Here is a 26,806-nt window from a genome sequence, read left to right on the forward strand (position 1 = left end):
CTCTCTCTCTCTCTCTCTCCTAGAAATAAATAAAAATATTTAAAAAAAAAATGTCAGGCAAATAACTAACTACAAGAGTCTTAAACCAGAAATTATAGGGGCGCCTGGGTGGCTTAGTCGGTTAAGCGTCCGACTTTCACTTAGGTCATGATCTTGCGGTTCGTGGGTTCGAGCCCCGCGTCGGGCTCTGTGCTGACTGCCAGCTCAGAGCCTGGAGCCTGTTTCAGTCTGTGACTCCCTCTCTCTCTGACCCTCCCCTGCTCACGCTGTCTCTCTCTCTCTCTCTCCTATAAATAAATAAAACATTAAAAAAAATTTAAAAAAAACCCAGAAATTATAAATTGTATTAGCTATTTATAGGGCTATTGGTCTTCTAAAGGTTTTCCCTACCTCCCCCCCCCACATCTATTCTTCCAAATTTGACAACGTATTCTTTGTAAACTAATAGCCTGCTTAAACTCTAGGAAAGCCCCTCAGTTTCTTACAGAATAAAATCTAGACTCTTTTTTTTTTTTTTTTTTTTAAGAGAGAACTTTCTTGATCTGGCTTGTTATTACTTCTTTACCACTTTTCCCAAGCATTTTATCTTTTAGCTTCACTAGATGTAGCCAAGTTGCCGTAGTACTTGGAACCATTTCCACTGACAATTTTTGTTTGTCTAGGATGAATTTTTGAAATTTAGTTACCTAGATTAACTGAACATGATCTTACATTGAACAGAAGAATTGCTTGATACTCTGGGGCAGAATTTTCCACATATATGCATCCTTTCTATCTTAGAACTTTCTTGTGTGTTCTCATACCCTAATATCCTAATAGGAAGCCCTAATCTATATTTAGTCTAGCCTTAATCACTCTGCAAACTATGTTCCTGATTTTCCTACTGTAACTTGAATTTGGCTTACTGTCTTTCTACTTAGGGTGACTTCTTTCTTAATTTCTTTTTCTTTCCTTCTTTCTTTTTTTTAAATTTTTTAATGTATATTTATTTTTGAGAGAGAGACCAATCTTGAGCGGCGGTGGGACAGATAGAGGGAGACACAGAATCCCAAGCAGGCTCCAGAGTCAGCTGTCCACACAGAGCCCAGTGCGGGGCTCAAACCCATGAACTATGAGATCATAACCTGAGCTGAAGTTGGAGGCTTAACCGACTGAGCCACCCAGGTGCCCCAGGGTGACTTCTATATTTGCATGTACAGCCCAAGTGATATAACATGCTAGTTTCTAGTTCCTCGAATGCTGTGTGTTCTGTGAATTTTATTTCCACAGTAGTTTAGCCATAAACTCCTGCAGTCCCACTTTATATTTTCTCATCTCTAGAAGTATTCCACCTCTTAGTCTCTCTAATCGTGGCCCCCCGTCCTTTGAAACTTTAATACAGCAAATGATATTGAGGCTTAGTGCCAGGTACTGACTGCTCAAGGTGCATGGACTACAGCAGGAACCAAAATGGGCAAGAGTCTGTCATTATGGAGCTTATACCCTAGTGTGGAAAGACAGACAATAAGCTATATAACAATATAGCAAACTGTTGCAGGTACCTAAATCATACAGTGTTTTACAAGGTGATAAGTGCTGTCAAGAAAGAAAATGTAGGCTAGGGAAGAGATAATAAGGAGTTGCAATTCTCGTTTGTTTCTTGTTTTTAAAAATTTAAACTTGTGTTCTGAAATAATTTAAGACATAAAGAGAGTCACAAGAATGGTGCCAAGACCCAGAATCACATATTGTTAACATTTTGCCACAATTATAAAATTCCTTCTCTCAGAAATATGTAACACTTCTTGAATTTGCATGGCGTCCTTGTTCAGGGACCATGCTAATCTTCTCTATCATTCCACTTTTAGTATATGTGCTGTTGAAGCAAGCACAAGAGTTGGATTTTAAATACAGCAGGCAAGTCAAGTTTACATTGAAAGTTTGACGTTTCAGAAAAGACTCTCGAAAGAATCAAGAGAAGTAGTCATGTACATAAATTGAGGGTGAGTGGTATAAGCAGATGGACCAGCTAGTGCAGAATTCAAAGCAGAAACATGTAAGGACATCACTGTGACAGAGAAGAAAAGGTAAGGTGGATGGGTAATAGGAATGGGAGCATATTGTTGAAGGGCTATTTCTATATTAATAGAGCTTTTATCTGAGTAAAACTGGGAACCACTGAGCAGTTCTGAGGAATACTATGGTCAGACTTAATTTTTCAAAGTATCTCGCTGACTGCAACGTTGAGAAGAGAGTGTGGAGAGGGAGGTGGACATTGGGATATCAGATTCTTACAGGATTCAGACTAGAAATAAAGTGACTCAGATCAGGTGAGTAGATTTGAAGGTGGTAGGAAATGAATGGTGGATTCCAGGTATATTTTGAAACTAACAGGGGCTGCTGATGGATTGGATATGCTGGATGAGACACTGAAAGGAGTCAAGGAATTGGTTTGAACAAATGGAAAGATGAGATGAGGAAGATTGAGGATGGAATACGGTTTGAGAAAAAGACTGAGGGTTCAGCTTTAGTCATGTTCAGTTTGAGATGCCCATTAGACTGCTATGTAGAGATGTTCGGTTAGATATAGGAGTCTGAAGCTCAGGAGAGATCTGATCTCCATATGTGAATGTGGGAGTCAGGGGTGCCTGAGTGGCTCAGTTGGTTAATAAGCTTCTGACTTTGGCTCACATCGTGATCTCGTGGTTCATGAGTTACAGCCCTGCATCCGGCTCTGTGCTGACAGCTCAGAGCCTGGACCCTACTTCAGATTCTGTTTCCCTCTCTTTCTCTGCCCCTCCCCTGCTTGCTTTCTCTCTCTCTCTCTCTCTCTCTCTCTCTCTCTCTCTCTGTCTCTCTGTCTCTCTCAAAAATAAACATTAAAAATATATGTAATTGTGGGAGTCATTGGCATAGAGGTAATATTTAAAACTGATATGCTAATAATATCTCTAAATGATAGAGCAAGCATCACTAAGAACTGAGCCCTGGTACTTTCAAAACTTATATGGGCAGGGAGATGAGGAAGAACCAGCACGATTTAGACTGAGCAGGAGTGAAAATTGAGATATGATAGAAACCATGAGGATGTGGTATTAAGAGTCAAGTGAAAAACATAATTTAATGTGGAGGGAATGATTTACGGGTACATCCAGTAAGATGAAGGCTGAGAATTCCTGCCTACTCTCTTTTGTTTCCAAATCAGGGCCTTTGTGTGTGCTTCTTGTGTGGTTATTGTGTATTCTTTATATCTCAGCTTTGATGTGTGTATCTCTTAGGAAGCCTTCCAAACTTCCAAATCTGAAAACTGAGTTTTTGTTATATTTTTCCTTAACACCTAGTACTTTCCTTATAGTACTTCTTCAAAACTATAGCTATTTTTTTTTTTTACTATGTATCCAGAACTTTTTGCAGTGTTTGCCCCATGTAAATGCCCAAATATATTTTTGTTAAATGCATGAAAGAATGGAATTCAGGAATAAAACTTATTAGATGATTACTTATTTTTTTTTAATATTTTTATTTATTTCTAGGAGAGAGAGAGAGAGACAGCGTGAGCAGGGGAGGGTCAGAGAGAGAGGGTGTCACAGACTGAAACAGGCTCCAGGTTCTGAGCTGGCAGTCAGCACAGAGCCCGACGCGGGGCACAAACCCACAAACCGCGAGATCATGACCTAAGCGAAAGTCGGACGCTCAACCGACTAAGCCACCCAGGCGCCCCTACTTGTTTTTTACTGTAGTTCTTTTGACGGTTTAAAATAGACATTTTCACTGTGATTTAGTTCTGAAGCAGAGGCGGTACATTCCTGTGTTGAAAAGAAAACAAAGACCCAGATATGTTTTATCTCTTTCACTAGCTACATGGTCTTGGACTTTTATCTTTGTGGACCTCATTATTCCAAACTTTGAGATCCATTGGTATGTGTTAAGCCAGAGTGTTTCCCCCCATTTTTTGAAATTAAACTTTCTATTTTGAAATCATTGTAAATTCACTTACTCTTAGGAAAAATAATGCAAAAGGATCCTGTATATGTTTTACTCAGTTTTCCTCAATGGTAATAGCTTATAGAACTATAGTACAATATCAAAACCAGGATATTGACATAATCAAGAAAGAAAACAATTGCATCCCACAGGGAAACCTCATGTTGCCTTTCCATAGCATGTGTCTCTCCTGTCCCTCCACCTTCACCCCTGGCAACTACTAATCTGTTATCTATTTTTATAATTTTGACATTGCAGTAGTGTTATATAAATGGAATCAACAAACATGCAACTTTTGGAGATTGGCTTTTTTTTTTTTTAAACTCAGCATAATTCTCTGGAGATTCATTCAGATTGTTGTTTATATCGGTTGTCCCTCTTTATTGCTGAGTAGTGTTCCGTGATTTGGATGTACCATCGTTTGACCATTCACCCACTGGAATGTGTCTGAGTTCTTCCTAGTTTTTGGCTGTTATGAATAAAACTACTGTAAATATTCATGAATAGTGTTTTTAAATTTTTTACTTTTTTGTAGACAGAAGTTTTGGTTTCTCTAGGATTAATGCTCAGGAGTACCATTGCTAAGTAAGATGGCAGTTGGATATCTAGTTATTTAGGAAATCATCAAACCATTTTTCCCAGTGATTGCATACCCCATTTTCCTAGAAGCCTACATCAAGATAAAATTTGGGGTTTTTTGGCTTTATCTCTTTGGTTTTGGGTTGTTTCATTTATTTATTTTTAATGTTTATTTATTTTGTGAGAGAGAGAGAGAGAGACCATGCGCGCGGATGAGGGGGAGGGGCAGAGAAGGAGAGAGAGAAAATCCTAAGCAGGCTCCATGTAGTCAGTGTAGAGCCCAACATGTGGCTCGATCTCACGAACCATGAGAACAAGACCTGAGCCAAAATCAAGAGTTGGACACTTACCCGACTGAGCCACTCACATGCCCTATGATTTTTTATTGTGTGTAAATTCTTTGGATGAAGATTTACTTCTTTTTAGGTTTTGTGGGTTTTTTTTTTAAATTTTTAATGTTTTTATTTATTTCTGAGAGAGAGAGAGAGAGATAGTGGGAGCAGGGGAGGGTCAGAGAGAGAGGGAGATACAGAATCTCAAGCAGGCTGCAGGCTCTGAGCTAGCTGTCAGCACAGAGCCCAATGCGGGGGTCAAACCCATGAACTGTGAGTTCATGATGAGCTGAAGTCGGACGCTTAACTGATTGAGCCACCCAGGCGCCCCTTCTTTTTAGGTTTTGTAGCCATATAAGCTTGCATTTGGATCCTGGCTTTCCTACCCAGTGTCATAGTTTCCTCATTAGTGAAGAATATAGTTCTTGTCATATAGTTGTCAGTATTAAATTAGCCAACATATGTTCAAGTTCTTGGCACATAGAAGACACTATTATATGATAGGCATCCCTGAAAACATCAGTTCTTTCCCCACCTTAGTAACTAATAACTGGACCTGTTTTTGCTGATGTTCATGTTGTTTCAGTGACATGTCATATCATCTCAAGAGTTTGTTATATTATAATCAGTTCCAATCTATTAACAGGGTTATCACTTCTTTGTTTTATGTCTCATTTAATTTTACTAAAAAATCTTTTACAATTTTTCTGCTTACAGGTCTTCTACTTGTGTTTTTAGATTTTTTATTTTTTTTTATTAGATTCATTTCTATGATTTGTAGGTTTTTTAAAAAAATTTTTTTAACATTCATTTTTGATAGAGAGTGAGTGGGGGAGGGACAGAGAAGAGGGAGACACCGAATTTGATGCAGGCTCTGGGCTCTGAGCTGTTAGCACAGAACCTGAAATGGGGCCAGAACCCACCAACCATGAGATCATGACCTGAGCCGAAGTCCAACGCTTAACGAACTGAGCCATCCAGTTGCCCCTAAGATTTGTAGTTTTTGATACTCTTGAGAATGGTATCAGTTTAAAATTTTATTTTCTGCTTTTTACCTGAATAGAGGAACATGATTGTGTATATTGATTATGTATTCATCAACCTTACTATATTTGCTTATAAATCTATGTATAAATTGTTTTAATTCTATGTATATAATCCTGCTCTGTCATCTGTTAGATTTTTATTTTTTATTTAATATATTTTTTAATTTTTTTTTTAATTTTTTATTTTTAAGAGAGAGACAGAGTGCAAGCTGGTGAGGGAGAGGGAGACACAGAATCCAAAGCAGGCTCCAGGCTATGATCACAGAGCCTGATGGGCGGGGGGGCGGCGGGGTGGTGGTGGTATTGTGTTGAACTCACAAACTGCAAAAGCATGACCTGAGCCAAAGTCGGATGCTCAACCATCTTAGCCATGCAGGTGTCCGATTATTTAATATTTTTGTTTGAACTATAGTTGACACAAAGTGTTACATTAGTTTTGGGTTTGCAACTTAGTAATTTGACAAGTCTATACATTATGCTATGCTCACCATAAGTGTAGCTGCCATCTGTCATTATGCAACTATTACAGTACTATTTTTTTTTTTTAATGTTTTATTTACTTCTAGGAGAGAGAGAGAGAGACAGCGTGAGCAGGAGAGGGTCAGAGAGAGAGGGAGTCACAGATTGAAACAGGCTCCAGGCTCTGAGCTGGCAGTCAGCACAGAGCCCGACGAGGGGCACGAACACACGAACCGCAAGATCATGACCAAAGCGAAAGTCGGACGCTAAACCGACTAAGCCACCCAGGCGCCCCTACAGTACTATTGACTATACTCCTTATGTTGTACCTTTTATCCCTGTGACGTACTTGTTTTCTAACTAGAAGCCTGTGATCTCTTGCCCTCCTTCACCCATTTTGCCCATTTCCTCCCCTCCCTTACTGGAGCCATGGGTATATTCTATTTATGGGTCTGTTTCTGCTTTTTGTTTGCTTATATGTTTATTCATTTGCTTTTTAGATTATACATATAAGTGAAATCATACAGTACTTGTCTTTCTTTGTCTAACTTCATTTAGTGTAATAGTCTCTAGGTCCATCCATGTTGTTGCTAATGGTAAGATCTTAACCTCTTACGGCTGAGTTAATAGTCTTTTGTATACATATCACAACTTCTTTTTTCCTTCATCTATTGATGGACACTTGGGTTTCTTCCATATCTTGGCTTATAAGTAATGATGCAATAAATAGGGTGTGTATATCGTTTTGAATTGGTGTTTTTGTTTTCTTTGGGAAAATACCTACTAGAGGAATTACTGGATCATATGGTAATTTTATTTTTAATTTTTTGAGAACCTCCATACTGTTTTTCACAGTAGCTGGGGTAATTTACATTCCCACCAAGAGTGTATGAGGTTTTTTGTTTTTTTTTTTTAACATCCTCACTAACGCTATTTCTTATCTTTATGAGTCTAGGTAGTTTGACAAGGTTAAGGTGATATCTCATTGTGGTTTTGATTTGTATTTCCTTGATGATTATGATGGTGAGCATCTTTTCATGTGTCCATTGGCTATCTGGATATCTTCTTTGGACAAATGTCTATTCAGGTCCTCTGCCCATATTTTAATCCAATTTGTTTTTTTTTGGTGTTGAGTTGTGTAAGTTCTTTACATATTTTGGATATTAACGTCTTACCAAATAAATTATTTGCAATTCTCTTTTCCCATTCATTAGGTTGCCTTTTTTTAAAATTAGAAAACATTTTTTTCTAATGTTTAATTATTTTTGAGAAAGAGAGAGAGAGCGCGCACAAGCAGGGGAGGGGCAGAGAGAGGGAGATGCAGAATCCGAAGCAGGCTCTAGGCTCTAGGCTCTGAGCTGTCAGCACAGAGCCTGACACAGGGCTCAAACTCACAAGACTGCAAGATCATGACCTGAGCCAAACAAAGTCGGATGCTTAACTGGCTGAGCCACCCAGGTGCCCTCACTAGGTTGCCTTTTTGTTTTGTGGATGATTTCCTTTCTTGTGCAAATGCTTTCGATTTTGGTGTCATCCCAATAGTTTATTTTTGGTTTTATTTCCCTTGCCTGAGGAGACATATCTAGAAAAGTGTTGCAAAGGCCAAAGTCAAAGAAATTACTGCTTCTGTTTTCTTTTAGGAGTTTTATTGTTTCATTCTAACATTTAGGTCTTTAATCCATTTTGAGGTTTTTGGTTGTTTTTTTAATTTTTGTTTTTGTTTTTTGGATGAGTGAAAAAGTGTCTCATTTTTTTACATGTGGCTGTCCAAAATTCTCAATACCATTCATTGAACATACTATCTTTTCCTTATTGTATATTCTTCCCTCCTTTGTTATAAATTACTTGACCAGGTAAGCATGGGTTTATTTCTGGGCTCTCTATTCCAATGCATTGATCTGTGGGTCTATTTTTTTGCCAGTACCACACTGTTTTGATTTCTATAGTTTCGTAGTATATCTTGAAATAAATGACTGTGATACCTCAAGCTTTGTTCTTTCTTAAGATTCCTTTGGTTTTTCAGGGTCTTGGTGGGTCCATACAATTTTTAGGGTTATTTATTAGGAGTTTTGTGGAAAATGCTGTTGGTATTTTCATAGGGATTGCATTGCATCTGTAGACTGCTTTGGGTAGTTGGGACATTTTAACAGTATTCTTTGAATACACAAGCATAGAATATCTTCCTTTTTGTTTCTGTCATCTTCAGTTTCTTCAATGTTTTGTAGTTTGCAAAGTAAGTCTTTCACCTCTGTGTTAAGTTTATTTCTAGATATTTTAAGCTGCAATCATAAATGGGTTAGTTTTCTCTTTCTGCTACTTTGTTATTAGTGTATAGAAATGCAAGTGATAAATGTTTATTAATTTTGTATCCTTCAACTTTACTGATTTCATGTATTACTTGTAATAGTTTTATGTCAAATATGTAGAGTTTTCTATGTATAGTATTATGTCATCTGCAAATAGTGAAAATTACTATCTTAGCAATTTGGATACCTTTTATTTCTTTTTCTTATCTGATTGCTGTGGCTAGGATTTCCAATACTGGTTTGGTTAAAAGTGGCAAGAGTGGACATTTTTGTCTTGTTTCTGATCTTAGAGGAAAAGCTCTTAGTGTTTCACCATTGAGTATAATATCAGCTGTGAGATTTTGCATATATAGCATTTATTATGTTTAAGTATGTTCCTTATAAACCTAGTTTGGGAGGTTTTTTTTTTTATCATGAATGTTGAATGTTGAATGTTTTATCATGAAGTTGAATTTTGTCAAATGCTTTTTCTGCATCTATTGAGATGATCATATGATTTTTAGCCTTAATTTTGTTGATTGTGGCATATCACGTTGATTGATTTGCTAATATTGAATGATTCTTATGTCCTTGTCCCACTTGGTCATGGTGAATGATCTTTTTAATGTATTGTTGAACGTAGTTTGCTAATATTTTGTTGAAGATTTTTACACCTATGTTCAGGGATGTTGGCCTATAGTTTTCTTTTTTTGGTAGTTTCTTTGGTATCAGGGTAATGCTGACCTAATAGAATGAATTTCTAAGGCTTTTTTTCCTCTTCTATTTTTTGGACTAGTGTGAGGATAATAGGTATTTAAAACATTTTTATTACTGTTTTTTAAAAGTTTATTTATTTTGAGAAAGAGAGCACATAGGAGGGGCAGAGAAAGAAGGAGAGAAAGAATCCAAAGTAGGTTCCTCACTGCCTGGAGCCTGCTTCAGATTCTGTGTCTCCCTCTCTCTCTCTCTGCCTTTATCTCACTTGTGCTCTGTCTCTGTCTCTCAAAAATAAATAGGGGCGCCTGGGTGGCTTAGTCGGTTAAGCATCCAACTTTTGCTTAGGTCATGATCTTGCGGTTCGTGGGTTTGAGCCCCGCGTCGGGCTCTGTGCTGACTGCAAGTTCAAAGCCTGGAGCCTGTTTCGGGGTCTGTGACTCCCTCTCTCTCTGACCCTCCTCTGCTCACGCTGTGTCTCTCTCTCTCTCCTAGAAATAAATAAAACATTAAAAAAAAAAAAAAAGCACTGCTCAAAAATAAAAAACTTTTAAAAAATTTTTTAAAAGGGTAGTGTTTCTTTATTGGTTTTCTGCCTGGATGAACTACCCTTTATATAATTGAGGTGTTAAAGTCTCCTACTACTATTGTATTACTGTAATTTCTCCCTTTATCTGTATTAACGTTTGTGTTAGGTGTTTTGCTAATCCATCATTGGGTACATAGGTACTTACAGTTGTTCTATATCCTTGTTGGATTATCTCCTTTATCATCATGTAGTGTGCTTCTTTGTCTTCCATTACATTGTTAGTTTTATTTTTATTTATTTTTTTTAATGTTTTTTATTTATTTCTGAGAGACAGAGAGACAGCGTGAGCAGGGGAGGGTCAGAGAGAGAGGGAGATACAGAATCTGAAACAGACTCCAGGCTCTGAGCTGGCTGTCAGCACAGAGCCCGATGTGGGACTCAAAACCACGAACCATGAGATCATGACCTGAGCCAAAGTCAGCTGCTTAACTGACTGAGCCACCCAGTCACCCCTACATTGTTAGTTTAAAAAAAAATTTTTTTAACATTTATTCATTTTTGAGAGACAGTGTGAGTGGGGGAGGAGCAGATAGAGAGAAGGAGACACAGAATCCGAAGCAGGCTCCAGGCTCTGAGCTGTCTGCACAGAGCCCAATGTGGGTTCAGACTCACAAACCACAAGATCGTGACCTGAGCCAAAGTCGAAAGCTTAACTGACTGAGCCACTCAGGTGCCCCATGTTGTATTTTAAAATATGATTTGTCTGGCACAGGTATTGGTACCCTGGCTTTTTTCTCCCTTCCATTTTTATGGAATATGTTTTTCCTTACTTTAGTTTTCAGTTTCTGTGTCTTTTTAGGTCTGAAGGGAGTCTCTTGTTGGCAGTATGTGCATGGGTATTTTTTTTTTTAACTTTTCTGCCCCCCATATCCTTTTGATTGGATCATTTAGTCCATTTACATTTACAGTAATTATTGATAGGTGTGTGTCTCTTTCCACTTTGTGAATTGTTTCTTGCTGTTTTTGTTAGTCTTCTCTGTCCTTTTTTTTCTTTCTTTTGCTCTCTTCCTAGTGATTGATTACTTTCTCTAGTAGTATGCTTGGCTTTCTTTTTATTGTTTGTGTATTATAGGTGTGTTTGTGGTTATCATGAGGCTCATATATATTGTCCTAATTATATATCAGACTGTATTAAGTTGATGGCCACTTAAGTCTGAACACGTTGGAAGTTCTAGAAGAACTCTTTTTACTCATGCTTTACATGTTTTATTTATATGATGTCATATTTTACCTAGTTATAGTCATAATTTTCTCACTTCTAATCATGAACCTCTCTTTTCCACTTAAAGAATTCCCTTTAAGATTTCTTGGAAGACTGTGTTAGTGGTGATAACACTTCTTTAACTTTAGTTATTCTGGGAACTCTATCTCTCCTTCAATTCTCAATGATAATTATGCAAGTACCCCATTTTTTGTCTTTTCTCCTTTCAGCACTTTGAATATATCATGCCACTCATTTCTGGCCCACAAAGGTTCTGCTGAGAAATTGGCTAATAGCCTTTGGTGTTTCCCCTGTGTGTAACTTTTTACTTTTTTCTTACTGATTTTTAAATTTGTTCTTTATCTTTAACCTTTGACATTTTAGTTATTATGTGTCATGGTATGCACCTTCTTGGGCCATCTTTTTTGGAATTCTCTATGCTTCAGGAACCTGCATGTCTCTTCTTTCATAGGTAAGGGAATTTTTCATCTCTTATTTTTAAATTATTTTTAATGTTTTATTTATTTCTAGGAGAGAGAGAGAGAGAGCGTGAGCAGGGGAGGGTCAGAGAGAGAGGGAGTCACAGACTCCGAAACAGGCTCCAGGCTCTGAGCTGGCAGTCAGCACAGAGCCCGATGTGGGGCTCGAACCCACGAACTGCGAGATCATGACCTAAGCGAAAGTCGGATGCTTAACCAACTAAGCCACCCAGGCGCCCCTCATCTCTTATTTTTAAAATAAGTTATATGCCTTTTCTTTTTGAGACTTGTATAATGTATAATGTGAATGTTCGTTTGGTCTTGTATAAGAGATCCCCTAATTATCCTTATTTATTAAAATTATTATTATATTTTTGCTGTTTAGCACAGGTATTTCATTATTCTGTCTTCCAGATCACAAATCTGTTTTTCTACATCTTCTAATGTATTGTTGTTTCCCTGTAATATAATTTCCATTTCATTTAGTGTATTTCTCGGCTCTGGTTATTTTTTTTATATTTTCTATCTGTCAAAATTCTAAGTTTTTTCCACTCTTCTCTTCAGTCCAGTAAGCGTTTTTATGATCATTACTTGAATTCTTTATCAATCATATTGCTTATCTGTTCCATTTAGTTCTTTTTCTGAGGTTTTGTTTTGTTCTTTCATTTAGAGCATGTTTCTCTGTCTCATTTTGCTTGACTTTCTGAGTTTGTTTCTATGAATTAGGTGATACAGCTGATTCTCCTAAATTTGAAGGAATGGTCTTGTATATGGTCATCCTCTGTGTAGACTGTGTATGCCTAGTGACTTTGGCTGGATGGCTGGAGCTGTGTCTGGGGTGGGTTGGGGTGTCTGGGGCACTATGTATTGGAGCCGACCTGGTATGATGGCCGCAGCTAAAGTGGGCATATGTTGGGGTGGTCTCAGGGCTCCTTGTGTAGAAGGCACCCTGGCAGGACAGCTGAAGGTGAAGTGCATGCTAGCCAGAGTGTCTTGGCACTCTGTGTAGAGGATGCCTTGGTAGGACCGCTAAAGCTGAAGTGGTTGTGGGCCAGTGCAGTCCCTGGCTTCTCTGCCAGAAGGCACTTGGACAGGATAGCTGAAGTTGAAGTGGGTGGAAACCACAGTGTCCCAGGGCGTGCTGCATACAGTGTGTCCTGTTTGGGCAGCTGGAACGAAAGCAGGGCCCAGGCCAGCGTTTCCCATTGTGCTACATGCATGGGACACCCGGGCACCCTGGCATGATAGTTGTAGCTGAAGTGCACACAGGCTGTGGCATTTCTCAGGGCTCTTCACGTAGGAGGGAGGTGGTTGAAGCTGGAGTGGGTGCAAATCAGGATGTCCCAGGATACTCATCACAGAGGGTTCCCAGGTAGGGTGACAAGAGCTGAGGCTTGTAGAGGTTGGAGTGTCCTGGATGCTCATGCAGAGGCTGCCCTGGCAAGGTGGCTGGAACCTTGGCAAGTTGGGGACAGTGGTTTCCTGAGGTGTTCCTTTGTGCTTTTAGCAGGTGTTTCAAACTGATGTGGGCATGGGCTGGGGATTCCTGGGACACTGTGGAGGGGGCACCTTGGATGGATGGATGGATGGATGGAGCCTTAAGCAGGTGTGAGCCAGGAGGTCTTAGAGCACTCTGCCCTGGGGGGTGCCCTAACAAGCTGCCTGGAGCTAAAGTGGTGCAGGCCTGGAGTGCTCTGGGGTGCTTTACACCTGTATCACCTAGACAGTATGGCTGGAGTTGTAAGCAAGTGCTGACATACATGGACCTTGTGTGTGCTGCTCTGAGGTTGTTTTGGTGGGATGGCTGGGGCTGGTGTGGGCTAGGGCCCCGTGGCTCACTGAAGGAATAGGCCTCCTGAGGTGCCCACATCCACGCTGCCAGGATGGAAACTGAATGTAAACTGTGATGCTCTGCAGCCTCTCCATTTTGGAGAGTTCCAGTAGTTCCCTTGCTGTTTGATGGAATTCTGTGGCTGGGTAGTTTACATACTAGCTTCTCTTTTCAAACCCCGATATTTTCTTCTGTGACTCAGGCTGATGTGGGCCAGGGACTTGGTGTGTGCTGATGTGGTAAGCTGGCTCTGGCGCCTGGACCCTTCTCCTATGTGGACTCTCAAGGTGGAGGATGTGCATAAATGTTAGACTTGCCAGCCTCTCCTACTTGAAGATAGTTCCAGTAGCTTCCCACCATTCAGCAGGGGTCTAGGGCTGGTTCCTTTATATTGTAGTTGCCCTTTTAAACCATGACTTTTTTTTTTTCCTGTGCCCTAGGGCAGATGAATCTGCTCGAGGTCAGTCAGTACCATCCCTTATGAAGTTGACACCATCAGAGGTTGGGTTTCCTTGTTACCATGTCTTTATCTCTCTTGCCTTTCTTGAAGTGGCTTATCTTTTGTTTTGTAGAAGTTGTTCAGCCAGCCCTCAGTTCTTCTTCAGGAGGAATTATTCTGTACATAGGCATAGAATTGGTGTGTTCATGGAGGACGTAAGTTTAGGGTTTCCCTACGTCACTGGGTTACAGGGCTGGTTCAACATTCGCAAATCAATCAGTGTGATACATCATATCAATAAAAGAAAAGATAAAAACCATATGATCCTGTCAATAGATGCAGAAAAAGCATTTGACAAAATACAGCATCCCTTCTTAATAAAGACTCTCGAGAAAGTTGGGATAGAAGGAACCTACTTAAACATCATCAAAGCCATCTATGAGAAGCCTTCAGCTAACATCATCCTCAACGGGGAAAAACTGAGAGCTTTCCCCCTGAGATCAGGAACACGACAGGGATGTCCACTCTCACCACTGTTGTTTAACATAGTGCTGGAAGTCCTAGCATCAGCCATCAGACAACAAAAGGAAATCAAAGGCATCAGAATTGGCAAAGAGGAAGTCAAACTTTCACTCTTCGCAGATGACATGATACTCTACATAGAAAACCCGACAGACTCCACCAGAAGCCTACTAGAACTGATCCAAGAATTCAGCCAAGTTGCAGGGTACAAAATCAACGTACAGAAATCGGTTGCATTTTTATACACCAATAATGAAGCAACAGAAAGAGAAATCAAGAAACTGATCCCATTCACAATTGCACAAAAAACCATAAAATACTTCGGAATAAACCTAACCAAGGACACAAGAGATCTGTATGATGAAAACTATAGAAAACTTATGAAGGAAATTGAAGAAGACACAAAGAAATGTCTTGGACTGGAACCGAATTTTAATTTATATTTCTTATTTCACCTTTTCCTTTTGTCTTATTCAAATGAGGTGATTTCCACTGTTAAATAAAATTGGCAATAATAGGCATATTTGTGTCTTTGGTGGTCTTGGAGGGAAAGCTCTCAACATGTTACCTTAAGTATGATATTTGCTGAAGGTTTTTGGTAAAAACTTTCATCATGTGAATTAAGTTCTCTCCTATTTTTCCTATGTTAGGTAGCTTTTGTTCTAAATGAGTTTTGAATTTTATCAGATTCTTTTTCCCCAATGGTGAGATGACTGTATGACTTCTTATTTTTGAGAATTACAGTGATTTTTCACAGTGCATTTTTTAACAGCTTAATTGAGATATAATTCGCATACCATAAAATTCACTCATTTTGCAATTCTGTGAGTTTTTATATATTCATAGAGTTTTGGAACCATCATTGCAGTCTAATTTTAGAACATTTTCATCACTCTAAAAAGAAATCCAGTACTCATTAGCAGTTGCTCTCTGTTCTCAGCCACCCTACTCTTCCCACCCACTGTCCAGACTCTAGCCTTAGGCAGCTACTCATTTACTTTCTGTCTGAATGTATTTGCCTAGTTTGGACCTTGGCTTCTGTCACTTAGTTTAGTATTTTCAGGGTTCATTCATGTTAGCATGTATCAGGATTTCATTGGTTTTTACTGTCATATTATACTCCATTGTATGGATAGACTGTATTTTCTTTATCACTTCATCATTTGGTGGACATTCTGTTTGTTTCTCTTTTTAACTATTATGAATAATGCTGTTACGAAAATGTTTAAGCAAGTTTTTGTGTGCTTAAATGTTTTACATTTGTTTTGAGTGTATACCTAAAAGTAGAATTTACCTATCTTTTTTTCTTTTTTATTAGCCATCCTCATGAGTGTGAAGTGTCTCATTTTGGTTTTGATTTGCAGTTTTATTCCTACTAATGATGTTAAACATCTTTTGTGTGCTTACTGACCATTTATAAACATTCTTTGGAGAAATGTCTGTTCGTATATTTGCCCATTTTTAGATAGGGTTGTCTTTATATACTCTGGGTATCCGTTTTTGTCAGACATAATTTGCCAAGACTGTCTACCCTTCTTTGGGTTTTCTTCACTTCCTTGATGGTTTTATTCACAGCTGTAAAGGTTTTTATTTCTTTGTTGTTTAAGAATTACCGTTCTGGGGGCGCCTAGGTGGCTCAGTCAGTTAAGTGTCCAACTTCAGCTCAGGTCATGATCTCACAGTTCGTGGGTTTGAGCCCTGCATTGGGCTCTGTACTGACAGCTAGCTCAGAGCCTGGAGCCTGTTTCGAATTCTGTGTCTCCCTCTCTCTCTGACCCTCCCCTGCTCACACTGTCTGTCTGTCTGTCTGTCTCTCTCTGTCTCTCTCAGAAATAAATAAAACATTTTTAAAAATTAAAAAAAAAGAATTTTACCATTCTGGCTTCTACATTTTAGTTTTTGATCCATTTTGACTGTTCTTTGATTCATTTCAGAGATTGAATTGTTTTGGCACCCACGAAAAATCAAGTAACCATGAATGTAAGAGTTTCTTTCTGGAATCTCAAATCTATTCCACTGATCTCTCTGTCATCAAGCTAGTACTAACTACACTGTCTTTGGTAGCTTTGTGGTAAGTTTTACAACCAGGAAGTATAAGCTCTCCAACTTCATTTTTTTCAACATTATTTTGGGTTTCATCGAGTTTTAAAAGTTTAACTAGCATTGCATTCCTAAAATAAGCCCATTTAATTTATTTATTTCAAGTTTATTTATTTTTAATTTTTTAAAATGTTTTTTCATTTTTGAGAGAGAGAGACAGAGACAGATCATGATCAGGGGAGGGGAAGAGAGAGAGGGAGGGAGACACAGAATCCGAAGCAGGCTCCGGGCTCTGAGCTGTCAGCACAGAGCCCGATGCAGGGCTCGAACTCGTGAACTGCTAGATCATGACCTGAGCCAAAGTCGATTGCTCAACCGACTGAGCCACCCCAGTGCCCCTAAAGTTTATTAATTAAATAAATAAAAGTAAAGAGAGAATCACAGGCAGGGACCAAGCTTAATCAGCATGAACCTAACCCAGGGCTCAGTCTCATGAATGGTGCGATCATAATTTGAGCTAAAATCCATTCTGATGCTCAACTGACTGAGCCACCCAGGTGCCTAAAATAATCCCATTTTATTTATTAAAAAATCTTTTTTAATGTTTATTTATTTTTGAGAGAGAGAGACAGAGTGTGAGCAGGGGAGGGTCAGAGAGAGAGGGAGACACAGAATCCAAAGCAGGCTCCAGGCTCTGAGCTGTCAGCACAGAGCCCGATTCAGGGCTCAAACCCATGAACTGTGAGATCACGACCTGAGCTGAAGTTGGCTGCTTAGCCGACTGAGCCACTCAGGCGCCCCTAAATTAAGCCTGTTTTAAATGTCTTAAAATTTTAGGCTTTTAATTTATTCCTGTGTTAGGTTTGTTAATAATGTTGCTTACCCATGAATAAGAGAAAATGACTTGTATATATATTTTTTTGTATTGTGTTTGTCATATCAACGTGGTGTCTCTCCCAATTGAATGGGAGCTCCCAAATGTGGAGCCACAATAGGGTGGGGGCTGTTGGCAAGGGCAGTGAAAGAATTCACCTGAGGCTGAACAAAGTAGATAGAACTTTACTGAATATACTGCAAAGGAGCAGTGGGCAGGATTGCAGAATAGAGATTGTCTGCAGTGAGGCAGTTTTTAATGGAGGAAGGTGAGAATGTATGGGGATGTATGGAATTTTCCTTTTTTTGGTAACTGTGCCTGGATGTAAGTAGTCCATTGGTCATTTAGGACTTATATAAATTTGAGGTGGTGATTTTACTGCTGCTTATCTCAATAGCTTCATCTTCTACCACTCTCTATCTTGGTTCAGCCACACTGGCCTCCTTTCTGTTTCTAAAATTACTCCTTCCTTTCTCAACATAGAGGCTTTCCACTGATCCTGTCTGCCTGGAGTGCTCTTCTCTCAATTTTGAACTTAGTTGGCTCTTTTACCCCCTTCACCTATAGACAAAGCTCATCATAGGAGTGTCCTTACTTGGTCAGCCTACTTGAAGTGGTCATTACTCTCTTAAGTTCCTTCATATTATTTGTACTGTACTGTAATTAATTATCCTATTTATTATTTTTTTAATATTTTTATTTATTTCTAGGAGAGAGAGAGAGAGAGAGAGAGACAGCGTGAGCAGGGGAGGGTCAGAGAGAGAGGGAGTGACAGACTCTGAAACAGGCTCCAGGCTCTGAGCTGGCAGTCAGCACAGAGCCAGAAGAAGGGCTCGAACCCACAAACCGCGAGATCATGACCTAAGCGAAAGTCGGACGCTTAACCGACTAAGCCACCCAGGCGCCCCTATCCTATTTATTTTTAGTCTCCCCTTCAAAAATGTAAGCTTTGTGAGGGTGTGGTCTTTGCTTCTCTGGATTCTGACATGTTTTACATATTTGTTATTAATAAATATTTGTTGAATTGTTAAGATTCTTAAACATTGGATACAGAGGTTGATGATTTTTTTGGGTGGGGCATAAAGTTTTATAAATCTGCAAGTAATTGAGAGAAAGGAAATTTGTTTTGAAGCTAGAGTGATATTCTGTATAAACAGATAAAAATAGAGGTGCCTAGGTGGCTCAGTCGGTTAGGTGACTAACTTCAACTCAGGTCATGATCTCATGGTCTGTGAGTTTGAGCCCCATGTTGGGCTCTCTGCTGACGGCTCGGAGCCTGGAGCCTGCTTTGGATTCTGTGTCTCCCTCTCTCTGTTCCTCCTCTGCTTGCGTTTTCTCTGTCTCTCAAAAATAAATCAAAATGTTAAAAAAAAGTACATAAACAATTTAAATACAAAGTATTGTTAGAGAAGTTTTATAGTTTAGTGACATATGACTTTTTTTTCAGATATATGAAATTTTTATTTATTTTTTTAATAGTTTATTGTCAAATTGGTTTCCATAGAACACCCAGTGTTCATTCCCACAAGTGCCCTCCTTCATGCTCATCACCCACTTTCCCTCCCCCCCACACCCATCAGTCATCAGTTTGTTCTCAGCATTCAAGAGTCTCTCATGGTTTGCCTCCCTCTCTCTCCCCCACTATTTCCCCCCTTCGTCTCCCCCACGATCCCTCATTAAGTTCCTCCTAATCCTCCTATATGTGCAAACATATGGTATCTGTCCTTCTCTGCCTGACTTATTTCGCTTAGCATAACACCCTCAAGGTCCATCCATGTTGCTACACATGGCCAGATTTCATTCTTTCTCATCACCATGTAGTATTCCGTTGTATAGATAAACCACATATTCTTGATCCATTCGTCCATGGATGGACACTTAGGCTCTTTCCATGTTTTGGCTATCGTTGAGAGTGCTGCTATGAACATTGGGGTATCTGTGCCCCTTATGCATCAGCACTCCTGTATCTCTTGGGTAAATTCCTAGCAGTGCTATTGCTGGATCATAGAGGAATTCTATTGTAAATTTTTTGAGGAACCTTCACACGGTTTTCCAGAGGGGCTGCATCCATTTACATTCCCACCCAACAGTGTAGGAGGGTGCCCATTTCTCCACATCCTCGCCAGCATCTAGAGTCCTCTGATTGAAATTTTTATATGGAAAGTTAAAATGACATTTGCGGAAACCCAGTGGTGAGGAAAGTGCTAATCAGGCAGAGTTTATACAGTGGATTCATTTGATTTAAAAGAATTCATTTTAATATTTAAAAATGAATCTCATTTGGTAATGACTTAACATAATTATAAATTTGAAGTTGATGTTTTTGTATTTTATAATTTTTATACCACAGTTTTACCCTAGTCTTAGAAAATTTGGTGTGATATGAAAATGTACATCTGTAAAAGGATTAATTTTAAAAGAATTCCACTTTCTATAGGAAATCATTTCTTATTTTAAAAATTATTTAGGTTTTAGGTGCCAAAGGGGTCATCATTAAGCATCTGACTGCAGTTCAGGTCATGATCTCACCGTTCATGAGTTCCAATCCCTTATAGTGTGAGCTGAAGTCCTGCTTGGGGTGAGCTCGAGCCCTGCTTTGGATGAACCCCACTTTTCTCTCTCTTTCTCTGCCTTAGCTCACTTGTGCTTTCTACCTCAAAAAAAATTATTTAATGTTAAAAAATCTAGTTGATTTATAACTTTTCAGTAAAACATTTATTGCTTAAAACAGAATTATGGTTATATTATGGTTCAGTTTTGAAATAAAGGATGCTGTGTGCCTAGATTGTGTTTTGAGTAACTGCTCTTGGCTTCAGTGCTTTGAATTGTCTTAAGAACTCATTTCGCAAATGTTATTTAACCAATTTATGCCTATATAGATAGTATATCAAGGCTACTGGTCTAAGTACTTTAATATAATTATTTTTGTTTAATTCTCTAATATACTTAGTAATAACCATTTTCCCCACCCCTCCCCTTTTGTGATTTTTTTTTTTTTAGGATCATGGTGCCTAGAGTTCATAAGATAAAGAAGTCTGTTGCACCTCAGAATTCTTGTTTGACAAATGAGTCTTATAAACAATTGGAATTTTTGCCAGACAAACTAAGAGCAAAGCTGCTTCCTTTCCAGAAAGATGGGATTGCTTTTGCCCTCAGAAGAGATGGCAGGTAAAGTACTTTTTTCAAGACAAACTAAAAATAAAGTTCTGGCAAGTTTATATATAAAAAAACAAAGATCTGTGCAAATCATTCTTTTTGTATATACATAGTATTTCCATTTTTTTTTATTGTATCTTGAAATAATAATTTTAGGGTATATTGTATTTTGCCTTCATTCTTGAATGATACTTAAGTTTACAATACAGCTCTATTATTCTTTAAAGTTTATTTATTTTGAGAGAGAGAGCATGTGTGTGTGCACGGAGGAGGAGCAGAGAGAAATCTCAAGCAGGCACTGCACTGTTAGTGCAGAGCCCAACATGGGGCTTCATCTCACCAACTCTGAGATCAATATCTGAGCCGAAATTAAAAGTCGGACACTTAACTGACTAAGCCACCCAGGCTCTCCTAAAGCTCTACTTTAATAGCCATTTTTTTTTCTTAACACTTTGAAGGTTGTATTGTATTGACTTAATGTCTTTCATAGTTGCCATTAATTTTTTTTTGATGCTTTACTTATTTTTGAGAGAGAGAGAGAGACAGACAGACAGACAGAGACAGCCTGAGCAGGGAAGGGTCAGAGAGAGAGGGAGTCACAGACTGAAACAGGCTCCAGGCTCTCAGCTGGCTGTCAGCACAGAGCCCGACACAGGGCTCGAACCCACCAACTATGAGATCATGACCTGAGCCGAAATCAGATGCTTAACTGATTGAGTCACCCACGTGCCACCTTAGTTGCCATTAAAAAGTGTGCTCTTGAGTGTCAAAAATTTACTTTACAGGTGACTTATTGATTACAAAGAGAAAAACTACAAAAAGATCCTTTAATATAGCCAATAGCAGTGTAGCTAAAGGCATAATGTGCTGCATAGGAATTATACAACATTCCTAACTGGTGTTCTTCCCGCAAATTACTGGTCCTTTAATGATGAGGAAACAGTGAAACCAGTTCAGAATGTGAGATTTTTTTTTTTTTTGGACAATTGACCTGAACTTTTCAACTGATACAATAGCATGATAAAACCAAGGGAAGTGATGAGAATGTCCTAAGTTGAGAGAGACCTAAGATGTTTTAAATCTGAAAGTAATCTATAAATGTTGAAAAAATATTTTTTTAACATTTATTCATTTTTGAGAGAGAGAGAGAGAAACAGAGCCTGAGCAGGGGAGGGGCAGAGAAAGAGGGAGACACACAATCTGAGGCAGACTCCAGGCTCTGAGCTGTCAGCACAGAGCTGGACGCGGGGCTCAAACCCATGAACTGCAAGATCATGACGTCAGCTGAAGTCGGAGTCACTGAGCCACCCACGTTCCCCAGTAATACATAAATCTTGATCAGATCCTGGATAAGTAAAATAAGGACATATTTAAGAGGGCATATTTAAGATAAATAGGAAAAATTGATCTGTCTCTATTAGAGTGATGTTATTGAATTAATGTCTATTATCGTGGATGAGGTAATGATGTAGTTGAATAGAATGTTCTTGTTCTTGGAAAATGCATGGTAAGGAATTTGGAATGTAGAATCCTGAGACCAGCCTACTTTCTACATTTTCCCAAAAGGAAAGGACATATGTATGTTTAGAGAGACTCTGAGTCAGCCAAAATGTTAACACTGAATCTGGTGAGTGGTACAAGAGTGTTCACTGTAGTGTTCTTTTTGGCTTTTCTGTCAGTTTGATAATTAAAAAAAAAAAAAAAGAATCAGTCTAATTTTCATTCCTTTTTAGATGAACTGTCTTTTCTGATTAGATCCGATCTTTTCCTATTTCTAATTTTAGGATTCTCTCTTCATCTTTGGAGTTCTGCAGTTTCACTCTAATTTATTCATTCTGGTTTTCTTTTTATATCTCCTCTCTGAGATTATTGTGCATTTTTAATCTGGGATTTGTGTCATGTTGATTCTGGAAAATTCTCAGCTGTTATTTCTTTAAATATTGATTCTCACCCGTTCTGTTTATTTTCTTTTTCTGTAATGTCTATTGGACTTAAACTTAACCTTTTCATTCTATCCTATTTTTCCATTAACATCTCATATATTTTGTGTCTATCTGTGCTACATGATGGCTGCTTTTAAAGATCTTTTTATTAATAAGAGATCATGATTCAGTTATTCTACTCTGTTTAATGTACGTGTTCAGTTTTTATTTTTAATTTTAGTTTTTTATTTTTATCTCATATCTTATTATTTAAATTTTAGTTATTTAACATATAGTACAATATTGGTTTCAGGATAAAATTCAGTGATTCATCACTTACATGTAACATCAAATATTCGTCACAAGTGCCCTGTTTAATACCCATCATCCATCTAGCTCATTTCCTACCCCCCTCCCTCCATCAACCTTTTGTTCATTCTCTATTTTTAAAAAAAAATTTATTTAGGGGCGCCTGGGTAGCTTAGTCGGTTAAGCGTCCGACTTTCACTTAGGTCATGATCTCGTGGTTCGTGGGTTCGGACCCCACGTTGGGCTCTGTGCTGACTGCCAGCTCAGAGCCTGGACCCTGTTTCAGTCTGTGACTCCCTCTCTCTCTGATCCTCCCCTGCTCACACTGTCTCTCTCTCTCTCTCTCTTTCTCTCTCTCCTAGAAATAAATAAAACATTAAAAAAAGATTATTTTAAAAAATTTATTTAATTAATTTTTTAAAAATTACATCCAAGTTAGCATATAGGCAACAATGATTTCAGGAGTAGATTCCTTAATGCTGTTTATTCTCTATTGTTAAGAGTCTCTTGTGGTTTGTTTCCCTCTCTTCCCTCTTTCCCATTTATTCCATTGTTTTATTTTTTAAATTCCACTTACGAGTGAAATCATATAGTATTTGTCTTTCTCTGTTTGGCTTATTTCATTTAGCATCATACATCTTAGCTCCATCCATGTCATTGCACATGACAAGATTTCATTCTTTTTGATGGCTAAGTAATGTTCTAGTGTGTACGCGTGTGTGCGTGAGTTCGTAGACACACACGCGCACATGCACGCATAGATATACATAGCACATTTTTTGTGTATTCATTAGTTGATGGACATTTGGGCTCTCTCCATATTTGACAATTGTTGATACTGCTGCTATAAACATTGAGGTGCATGTACCTTTATGAATCTGTAGTTTTGTATCCTTTGGGTAAACACCTAATAATGCAATTACTGGATCAAAGAATAGTTCTATTTTTAGTTTTCTGAGGAACCTCCACACTGTTCTCCAAAGTTACAGTGCCAGTTTACGTTCCCACCAGCAGTACCAGAGGGTTCCCCTTTCTCCACAGCCTTGCCAACACCTGTTGTTTCTTGTGTTAATTTTAGCTCTTCTGACAGGTGTGAGGTGGTGTCTCATCATGGTTTTGGTTTGTCCCTGATGATGAGTGGTGATTGAGCATCTTTCCATATGTACATTAGCCATCTGGATTTTTTTTTAAATTATTTTTAATGTTTTTTATTTCTGAGAGAGAGAGTGCGTGAGCAGGGGAGGGTCAGAGAGAGAGAGAGAGTGACAGAATCTGAAACAGGCTCCAGGCTCTGGGCTAGCTGTCAGCACAGGGGGCTCAAACCCACGAACTGTAAGATCATGACCTGAGCTGAAGTCGCGCACTTAACTGACTGAGCTACTCAGGTGCCCCTGGATGTCTTCTTTGGATAAGAGTCTATTTGGGTCTTCTGCCCATTTCTTACTTGGGTTATTTGTTTTTTGGGTGTTAAGGTTTATAAGTTCCAAAGTCTATATTTTGGATACTAACACTGTATTAAGATACTTCATTTGCAAATATCTCTCCCATTCTATAATCTACCTTTTAGTTTTGTTTCCTTCACTGTGCAGAAACTTTTTATCTTGATGAAGCACCAATAGTTAATGTTTGCTTTTGTTTCCCTTACCTTTAGTAATGTGTCTAGTAAGAAGTTGGTCCAGCCAAGGTCAAAGAGGTTGCTGTCTGTGTTCTTCTCTATCATCTGTTCAGTTTTTAAATATATATTTTTTAACATTTATTTATTTTTAAGAGAGAGAAAGACATAGTACGAGTGAGGAAGGATCAGAGAGAGAGGGAGACACAGAATTTGAAGCAGGCTCCAGGCTCTGAGCTGTCAGCACCGAGCCCGACGTGGGGCTCAAACTCACTAGAGGTGAGATCATGACCTGAGCCAAAATCAGATACTTAACCGTCCGAGCCACCCAGGCACCCTATCACCTTTTCAGTTTTTAAAGAATCTGTTGAAATGATGTAGAAAATATGTGGGACAAAATATACAGATTGTAAGTATACAGCTTGAAGAATTTTTACAGTATTGCCATCACAAAAAGCAAGAAATAGTATATTACCTGCATCCCAGAAACCTTTCTCCTGCCCCTTCCCAAGCACTACTGCCTCCCTCCTCTCCAAAGGTAACCACTTATCCTGACTTCTCAAACCACAGATTATGTTTAATATGTTCAGCTGTATCATAGTAATCATCTGTATATGCTCTTTTGTGCTTGGCTTCTTTCACTCAACATCATTGTGACATTGTTCCTTATTGTTGCATATGGTTGTTGGTTCATTCATGTTGCCATAAGTAAATACACTGTAATTTTTTTATTCATTCACTGTTGATAAATATTTGAATTGTTACTGGTTTGAGGCTCTTACAAATAATAATGCTATGAACATTCGGATAGAAATCTTTTGGTAAATACATATATACACACAGATATTTCTGTCATCTGTATATAAAGAAGTATAATTGTTGGGTTAAAGCATTTGTGTATATGACAAGTAAAAAACCGTCCCTGTCAGTTTGCCAGGGCTGTCATAATGAAATACCACAACTGGGTGTCTTAAACAACAGAATTTATTGTCTCACATTTCTGTAATCTAGAAGTCCAGAATCAAGGTGGTAAGAGTCGATTCCCTTTTAGGGTTGTGAGGGAAGGTTCTGTTCCAGGTCTCTCTTCTTGGTTTGTAGATGATTTTGTCTTCTTTTCATGTCATCCTCTCCCTATTGGTGTCTATTCCCTTTCTTTAAGGACATGAGTCATACTGGACTAAGGACCATGCTAATGATCTGATTTTAACTAATCACATCTACAGTGACTCTATTTCCAAATCAGGTCACATATTGAGGCACTGGGTGTTAGGACTTTAACATGTGAATTTTGTGGGGAGCATAATTCAGCTTATAACTCAGCCAGACATTTTTCAAAGTGTACCGATTTTTACTTACATCAATAATATGTAAAAGTCCCAGTTGTTTTATGTCCTCACCAACACTTTTTATTGTGTATCTTTAATTTCATTGTAGGTATGTGAGCAAGTGCATAGTGCTATCCATTTCGGTTTTCATTTATACTTTTCTGATAACAAATGAAACTTAACACCTTTTCATATGCTTATTAGCTGTTTGGTTGTCCTTTTTTTTAAAAGTGTCTGTTCAGGTGTTTTCCATTTTTCCTCTGGGCTGTTTGCCTATTTCTTAGCATTTTCTGGAAGTCTTTTGTCAGATATATATGTTGCAAGTAAATTTTCTGAGGCTATGGTTTGCCTTTTCTCTTTCTTATTGATATCTTTTGTTAAGCACAAGTTCACAGTTTTAATGTCATCTTAAATACTCATTATCAGTATTGTATTTTACATCTTGTTTTACAAACCTTTGTCTACTACAGGGTTGTGAAGTTAATTTTCTATGTCTTCTGAAAATTTTATTGTTTCATTTTTTTGCATCCAGTTCTCCATTCCACTTAGAATTGACTTTTTTGTGTGTGGTATCAGGTAGGGATCAGAGTTGATTATTTCTTTATTATTTAGTTTTCTATTTAAATGTCTGATTGATCCATCACGATTTATTGGAAAGACTTACTTTCCCTTGCTATATTAGACTTTTGTCATAAATTATAACTTTATGTGGATCTTTTTAGATAAGTTCTGTCTAATTGAACTTTCTCCCATTATGCAAATGTTCGTTATATGTGCTATTTAATTTAGTAGTTATTAGCCACATGTGACTACTGAGTTCTTGAAATATGGCTAAGGATTGAATTTCATATTCTTAACTAATTTTAATTAATTTAAATTTAAATAGCCACATATCTAGTGGCTACTGTATGGGACAGTACAGATGTATATTCTTTGTTTTGTTTTGTTTTGTTTATCTGATTGCCAATTTTAATTACTGTAACTTAATCATAAATATTTGGTCTAAGATAGCATAAGTCTTACAGCTTTGTTATTCTTTTCAAGTTGCCTCAGCTATTGTTGATTCTTTGTATTGCCTATAAGTTGTAGAAATCAGGGGCACCTGGGTGACTCAGTTGGTTAAGTGTCA

General features: G+C 38.2%; 1 protein-coding gene and 1 non-coding gene across 3 annotated transcripts in view; one reads left to right on the forward strand and one right to left on the reverse strand.

The window, feature by feature from the left end:
- ZRANB3 (zinc finger RANBP2-type containing 3) overlaps nucleotides 1–26,806 on the forward strand; it is a 285,634-nt gene that overhangs the window by 5,333 nt on the left and 253,495 nt on the right. The window contains exons 2-3 of one of the 2 annotated variants that reach the window (XM_039229949.1): nucleotides 16,374–16,510; nucleotides 20,354–20,521. In XM_039229949.1, coding sequence (XP_039085880.1) covers nucleotides 20,358–20,521 — 164 coding nt within the window. In that variant the 5' untranslated portion in view covers nucleotides 16,374–16,510; nucleotides 20,354–20,357. The remainder of the gene's footprint in view (nucleotides 1–16,373; nucleotides 16,511–20,353; nucleotides 20,522–26,806) is intronic. The other variant, XM_039229948.1, reaches the window with a different exon arrangement.
- Nucleotides 1,767–1,871, reverse strand: LOC120230394. The gene has a single exon (XR_005527995.1). It is a non-coding gene; the product is annotated as a U6 spliceosomal RNA (small nuclear RNA).

Source organism: Hyaena hyaena, unplaced genomic scaffold (genome assembly GCF_003009895.1).
Source record: "Hyaena hyaena isolate Hyena2069 unplaced genomic scaffold, ASM300989v1 scaffold_41, whole genome shotgun sequence".
Taxonomy (NCBI): Eukaryota; Metazoa; Chordata; class Mammalia; order Carnivora; family Hyaenidae; genus Hyaena; species Hyaena hyaena.